This window comes from Acinonyx jubatus, chromosome A3, assembly GCF_027475565.1.
Source record: "Acinonyx jubatus isolate Ajub_Pintada_27869175 chromosome A3, VMU_Ajub_asm_v1.0, whole genome shotgun sequence".
Classification (NCBI taxonomy): Eukaryota; Metazoa; Chordata; class Mammalia; order Carnivora; family Felidae; genus Acinonyx; species Acinonyx jubatus.
The window spans coordinates 135,720,312-135,727,445 of record NC_069388.1 but is presented as its reverse complement, the minus strand read 5'-3'; the positions used below and the strand labels follow the sequence as shown (position 1 = coordinate 135,727,445).

General features: G+C 55.3%; 1 protein-coding gene across 1 annotated transcript; it reads left to right on the top strand.

The window, feature by feature from the left end:
* Positions 1-460: 460 nt before the first annotated feature.
* On the top strand, positions 461-6,326 carry RPS7 (ribosomal protein S7). Its single transcript, XM_027077799.2, has 7 exons — positions 461-531; positions 757-840; positions 1,073-1,144; positions 1,875-2,018; positions 2,715-2,779; positions 5,480-5,630; positions 6,219-6,326. Exons 2-7 carry the CDS (start codon positions 766-768, stop codon positions 6,294-6,296), a joined length of 585 nt encoding a protein of 194 aa, XP_026933600.1. The 5' UTR covers positions 461-531; positions 757-765; the 3' UTR covers positions 6,297-6,326.
* The last annotated feature ends 808 nt before the right edge of the window (positions 6,327-7,134 follow it).

Sequence of the window (7,134 nt, the reverse complement as noted above, 5' to 3'; positions counted from 1 at the left end):
CCCCCGGCTCGCTGCGCTCCGGCCCGCACGAGAGGTGTCCGCGGACGTCCCCAAGTGTCCGCCGCACCAAGCAGTGGGGACGAGGGCTAAATTGTTTAGGGCCGGAAAACCACGTTTACTCGTAAAGCACTTCGTTTCCAAAGAGCTCTAACGAACGTCATCTCATCGGGTTCTCTCCGGGCTGAACTGGCATCCAAGCCTCTGATTCCTTTTCATGGCTTCGGTGGGGAAGTGAGTTTCTTCGGGTTAAATGAGACTTTTTTGAACATCCGCTCTTCGGCGTGGGGTTGCTTTTCTCGGCCCCCGTCTCCCGCCCAGACCCCGCCTGGTACGACACGGCGCCTCCGGAGGAGCGTTCCCAACGCGCCCGACCCCACGAGCCTCTTCCTGGGACTCTCTCGGCTTCGACCTTTTCTCGGTGGTTCTTCCGGTTTCTCTCGCGCACTGTTCCCGCCTCTTCCCTTGCGCCACCGGGATTTGAGGCGCTCTCGCGAGACTTAGGCCTCTTCCTAGACCGGCGCTCTTACCGAGGTATGTTGGCGGCCTTCTCTCCGGTGGACTTTTCCGCCGACTTTGAGGACTACACGTGTCGGAGTCCTCCCTGCATCGGCGGGCCCGGCTCACCCGGCGGGGATACGGCCGATTACCCGGGCTGTGCCCCCCGATGGCTTCTGCGGGGTGGAGCGGGGCCGGGACCGGCGGGGGTCTGTGGCTTGGGGCCGCGGACACCTGAGCTAGGGCGCCCTGTACTTGCAGGAGAAGGCCATGTTCAGTTCGAGCGCGAAGATCGTGAAGCCCAATGGCGAGAAGCCGGACGAGTTCGAGTCTGGCATCTCCCAGGTGAGGGGAGGGCAGGGCCGGAGCCCCGGCGCGCGTTCCCCTCCCCAACAAGTGTCCGTCATCCTCCGGCAGCAAGTGCCGCCCGCGCCCCGGCACCAGCACCCCCCTCTCCCCATGGCGCGTGTCACCCCGGGTGGAGGTGGGGACGCGTCCGGGAGGAGGCCCCGAGTATCTGCACGTGGGCGGTGCGGGCGCCCCGCTGAGGGTCGGCTCCGGCTGCTTCTCTCTCCAGGCCCTCCTGGAGCTGGAGATGAACTCCGACCTCAAAGCCCAGCTGAGGGAGCTGAACATCACGGCGGCCAAGGTAAAGGGGGGTTTATGCCGGGGGTGGGGGTGGCCGTAGGCGGACCGTCCGCGGGGCGCGGTGGCGGGATCTGCCGCCTGGCCCCTTCCCGCGCGCCCCGTGCAGGTGCGGCCGTGCGGGTGGGGGGACTGCCCCAGGTCGTCTTAAAGGTGGCACAGTGTGCCGGGAGGCGCACTGTGGGTCAGAGACCTGGCCGAGCCGGCCGTCCCCACTCCCTGGCCCTGGAAGGAGCATCTCGCAGAGAAAGTCTGAGGCTTGGCCTTCGTAACGTGGGCATGTTGGCAGCGAGAACAACGCGCTTCCTTCCCGCTTGTTCCCGGGGCTTCTCTGCTGCAGCGTTTACGGGTCTACTTTCCAGGCTGCCGGTCTGGACTCTGTGTCTGGGGAAATTCACTTTTTCAAATTCCCGTCTTTAGTTTAGGAGCTGCAGTGCGTGTGGACGGGGTTGGAGGTTGCGCACGGGACAAGCAGCCTCAGTTCCGGCTCCGCACGTTTACCTCCTGGAGCACAGCGTTGCCCACGCATCCTTGCGTGGGGTTTGTGAGGGAGGGGAGACTGAGGGCTGGCCCTGGCGGTGGGAAAGCGCGGGAGGAGGATTTCTTTAAAATTTTGGTGTGCTAGAGTATTTGACCACGTTCAAGCCGAGTGTTCGCGCTCAGCGCTGGGCTCGGATGGGAAAGATGGGCGTGTAAACTTAAGGTCACGCTGGTGTTCTGTGTTCTTCCTTCAGGAGATCGAAGTTGGCGGTGGTCGGAAAGCTATCATCATCTTTGTTCCCGTTCCTCAACTGAAGTCTTTCCAGAAAATCCAAGTCCGGCTCGTGCGTGAGCTGGAGAAAAAGTTCAGTGGGAAGCACGTGGTCTTTATTGCTCAGGTGTGTGTTGTCCTGGGGAATGTTTTGTTTTGGGCATTTTGTTAAAATCACTTGTGTTTCACTTTGTGTTTGCGGTAGGTTAAACAGATAAGTACGTTTCCACTGTTAACGTGAAAACGGCTCTCCACGTTTACAACGGCGTGAATGTAGTGCATTTACGAGGGAATTATGGACGTGTGGTGGGTCTGAGCCGTGGTTTGTCTGCAGGACAGAATTGAAGCGGGCGGCTGTGCACTTTGGGAGGAAAGCAGATGGTGAGGAATAGTTCCTGGAAAGGGGCCCATAGTCAAGAAAGGTGGCTGTGTTTTTTTTTTTTAAGTTCAGATCTGGCCTTGGTGCAAACAGATGTGTGGGGGTGAAATGCCAGAGTGACAAATTTAACTAGCGCTGTGGCTTCTCAGGCGTGTTCCTACCGACGGTAGGTGGCGGGCCTGGCATTGTGGCAGGTGTGCAGTATTTTGGGGCTCAAATCAGGAGCGAGGATCTTTTTTTTCTGGCTCTGTGTGAATATATTCTCTGGATTCTGAATGAATTAATGAGAAATCAGGGAATTCTCAGTAGCTTGTTTGGTCTGGGTGGTTTGACTTTTGCAAACTTTGAATTTATTGTTATCGCCCTTTGCCTTTTGAAGCACTTTGACAGTTGCCAGCTTTCTGCTGACCTGAGGTTTTTCTTTTTCCATGGTAATCTTCACAGAGGAGAATTCTGCCTAAGCCAACTCGAAAAAGCCGTACAAAAAACAAGCAAAAGCGTCCCAGAAGGTGAGTATTTTATCAGCATCGAAACAGTGTGCTGTAAACCCCTTATGAACAACTCCTTATCTGCTCGGTTGTTTGTACTAAGAGTTTTGGTAGGTTGCTTTTTCATTTTAGTTTTTATTTTATTTTATTGATTTAAATTTTTTTTAGACATTTATTTACTATCGAGAGAGAGAGAGACAGCGTGAGCAGGGGAGGGGGCAGAGAGAGAGAGAGAGACTGACACAGAATCCGTCGCAGGCTCCAGGCTCCGAGCTGTCGGCACAGAGCCTGACGCAGGGCTCTAACTCACAAACTGCGAGATCATGACCTGAGCCAAAGTTGGTCGCCTAACCAACTGAGCCACCCAGGCGCCCCATGTATAAATGTTTTAAAATGAATTCTAGAGTAAGAACTACATGTTCACATAGGTAGAACGAATAGGTTGTCGCTTTCGGAAAAGAGGGTTTTCTCCAATTCTTTGGGTAAAGGACAGGAACAGTGAGGGGATCCTCAGTGTAGAGCTGTGTGATCAAGCACACTGGATGTAGCGGAGGGGGGCTGAGATGGGTCTTTAATTTTTACTTTTGCAGTGAATTAAGGCTAAGAAATTAGGCATATTTTTCTGTTGCTGACATCAAATTAAAAGTGTTGCTGCGGTTATAGATGCTCACGGATGGTGTTCTTTAAACTTGATTGGCTTAGGGTTTTCTGGCCTAAACTCAGATTCAGAGTTGTTGGCTCCTTGATCTGGGCCTTTTGGTGTGTTGTTGAAGTCTCGTTTCACAGAGTTGGATTATTGAAGCCCTGCAGGCCCTGCCCTGGGGACCATTTGGGAAACTCCTCTGGTACCCATCTAACCTCCAGGTGGAGTTGGTACTGTGCCTCGTATCATTATTTCTAAAGGGATAAGGAGAATGGACTCTTTTCAGCCACACCAGTAATGCTAGGCTGTTCTTAACGTCATCTTGTTTGTAAAACCACTTGAACAAGGGATGGGACTCGAGTCTTACAGGCAGATACTTGCTCCTGTGGGAGAGGAGTGGGGGAGGGAAGGGCTGGGGCCGCACTTTCTGGAACTTGCATCTTGGGCTTCAGTACTTTGAGCCTGATCCTGGGCAGTTGGAGTAACATAAGGATTCAGGGAATTTTTGGTGTTCCGGGTAGTTTGTGACCCCGAGATCAGACACGCGGGGTGGTGGAGAGCCCGCGGGCCGTGAGAGCCCGCGTCGGTACTGGGAGTGTGAGAACGAAGCCTTCGCTCTGAGGGCAGTTGCAGGACTGACCCCCACCCACAGCTCTGGCCGTGCCCCCTCCCAGACGTGTGTTTCCACCTCGGCTCTGGGGACGACGACTTCACCACGTCCCTGGTGACCTGCCCCCCACACGTGGGGCCTTCTGTGCTCCTGCGCTAAGCCCTAGGCGGCCGGCCGCGGCCCCTCACCGCTTCCCAGCCTGACCTCCTGCCTCCACGGTTCTTCTCCTTCAGCACTCGGCTTTCTCCCGTACACGTGAGGTCCTGAGACTCACTTCTTTTTGTTTTTGTTATTGTTTCTAATCTCTAGCAGGGTTTCCATTACTGCTTTGAGCCAGTTCCGTTCCTGGGGCTCGGGATGGTCAAGGTTGCATCCCCGTCCCTCCCGTTGTAACAGACCATGTTGGAGTCAGAAGATGCGCGGCCGCTGTGATTCCGTTCTGACTTCCGCTTTAAAGGGGGAGGGTAGACACATGTCCGTATTTGTGTTCTTCCTCGTACTGTGGGAAAAAGCTTAACTGGGGCGGCGTCCTTGTCATTTGCTTTCTGAGAGGTGATGCAGGATTTGGGAAGTGGCTTTCCCTTGAGCCTGCCGTCCGTGGCCGTGGAACAGGAAGCCCTTGGGAGGCATCCGGGAGCCCCTAGAAGGTGTGACGTGTGCGTAGGAGCTGACAGCTCTGAAGCACAGATGAGGGAATGTGGTCTCGGACGTGCTGGGGGCGAGGGGACCTGATGGGCTCCGTGACACAGATGCCTCTAAACCTGAGGGCCGCCCCTTCTTCTCTCATCCCAGTATCCCGTTAGCGCTCGGGGTTCGGAATCAGTTGAACCTCCTTGTCAAGCGGCCACGTGGGTCGTGGACTTGACGCGGTGTCAGGGACGCGAGTGGGACGATCGCGGAGGCGTGCGTGGCAGGATAAGAGTGGGGGCGCAGGAGCTGGGGACCGAGGTGCCCCATCCCATCCCAGGGAACCAGGAGGAGCTTCGGAGGTCATGGCGAGCTCTTGAAGGACCTTGTGTTAGGAAGTTACGTGGTCACAGGAATCTGTAGATAATTTGACAACTTCGGAGAAGGATGGCTTTGCAGAAGAGCGAGTGGTTAAGAGGTTACGGAGGTGTTCGGTCGAAACCGTGCCCGAAAATACACCTACAGCTGTGTGTAAAAGTGAAAGTCCTCCCTGCCTTCCCGCTCCCTGGAGATGCTCACCGGGAGCGGCGTGTGTGGTTTATGAGGCGTCACGTTGAACTCCCCCTAAGCTTTGAAGGAAAGCCGTAGGTGTTCGTCATCCTGTCTAGTTTGGCACCGGCCCTGGCGACGGATTAGATGTAAGTCGTCCGTTGGAAGCCCAGTGGTAACTTGGTTTAGGGGCCTGGGATTTGCCTTTTACGTTGTTGACTTGGAAGGGGCTCACGGGAGGGAAGGCCTTCGTAGATTCCAGGTTTCTCACTTCGTCGTTCTGCTCTTTCAGCCGCACATTGACTGCCGTGCACGACGCGATCCTGGAGGACTTGGTTTTCCCGAGCGAGATTGTGGGCAAGAGAATCCGTGTGAAACTGGACGGCAGCCGGCTCATAAAGGTTCATTTGGATAAAGCACAGCAGAACAACGTGGAACACAAGGTAATGGGGTGACCGCGTTGCGGGAGGGTCCGGACACAGGGAGGGCAAAGGGCATGACCTGTCTCCGGTGTCACCAGAGCCAGTGAGCGTAAACCCAGGGCCAGCTTTTCTCAATCGGAACCTCTGCGCGCTTCCCTTTGGATTCCGTGTCGGGTTTTACAGTGGGGGATGTTTTGAAAGTCAAAACGCTCTGCCTTTTAAGTTACTAGGAAAATTGGAAGTCAGGTAATTCCCCTCAGCAAGGCTGTGGATCCTTCTGGGGGTGAGATGTGGCGGTGTCAGAATCTGGGAGAACTGTCCCTTCCCTTCATTCCCGGGAAAGCGTGACTGAGGTGGATGGTCCCCGGGCTCCCTCACGGGCTCAGAGCACCTCAGTCGGGCACAGACCGTAGAGCCGTGTCCCTCAGCACCAGAGATGAGCTCGTCCCCGGCGTTGGCAGGCGGGCACGCCCTGTGTGCCCCCTGTGCCCTGTGCGCCCGGCTGCTGAGGGGGGAAGCCATGCAGGGCCCAGTTTCACATAACCGTTAGGCTTTCAGATGAATGTGCATATTTAAGAGTTTTGTGACGAATTCTTTGTTTGCTCGTAGGTGGAAACCTTCTCGGGCGTCTATAAGAAGCTCACGGGCAAGGATGTTAACTTTGAGTTCCCAGAGTTTCAGTTGTAGACAAAATGATTAAATAAAACATTCACAGTATTCTGCTCTGGGCGTGGTTCTCAGAATTTCGGAGATGTGGATGCATTACCGGTAGCTTCCTGCACAGGCTGGAAGATGCTGAACAGAGAGGGTGTCTGTGGGCTGTTCGGGGAAACAGGATGCAAGCGAGGGGTGTACCTGGAGTCGGTGATGTTGGAGGGGGCGGGACCACGTGAAATCGCCCCAAATGGCCAAGTATTGGCGCTTTGACAAGTTCATCCCAAAGATCCACGGGAACTGGAGCGTGAGTAGTCGGGGTGATGGTACATCCTAGTCCCGCCGAGGTGCTCTACTCGGGTACCGTGTCTCCTGGAAAGTCCACCTCAAAGTTGAACTTCAGGGGCCCCCCGGCGGGGGTGGGGTGGGCTCAGTCAGTGAAGTGTCTGACTCTTGATTTTGGTTCGGGTCGTGATCTCACGGTTGTGGGATCAAGCCCCACATTGGGCTCTGCACTGACAGTGTGGAATCTGCTTGGGGTTTATTTTCTCTCTCTCTCTCTCTCCCTCTCTCTCTCTCTCTCTCTCTCTCTCAAAAATAAACAGTTAAAGAAAACCACATATACAAGTTTACCATTTTATCCTTTGTGAGGGTACAGTTCAGTGGTCTCAGGTGCATACACTGCTGTGAACGTGGGATCCTGTGAGAACTGAGACTGCCTGTTAGGCAGCCCCCTGCTCCCCTTCCTGCGGAATCCATTGTCGCGCACAGATTCGCTGTCCGTCTTCCGCGCGACGGTCCGGTGTCCCTATGATAAGTTTTGGGGGGGGCAAAGCAGCAGGGGCCCCAGCTGTGCCAGCTCTCTCAGGTG

Coding starts and splice junctions, on each gene's coding strand:
- RPS7 (XM_027077799.2), top strand. CDS start 766: ATGTTCAGTTCGAGCGCGAAGATCGTGAAGCCCAATGGCGAGAAGCCG. Junction 1,145..1,874: donor TGAACATCACGGCGGCCAAG/GTAAAGGGGGGT, acceptor TTCTTCCTTCAG/GAGATCGAAGTTGGCGGTGG. Junction 2,780..5,479: donor AAGCAAAAGCGTCCCAGAAG/GTGAGTATTTTA, acceptor CTGCTCTTTCAG/CCGCACATTGACTGCCGTGC.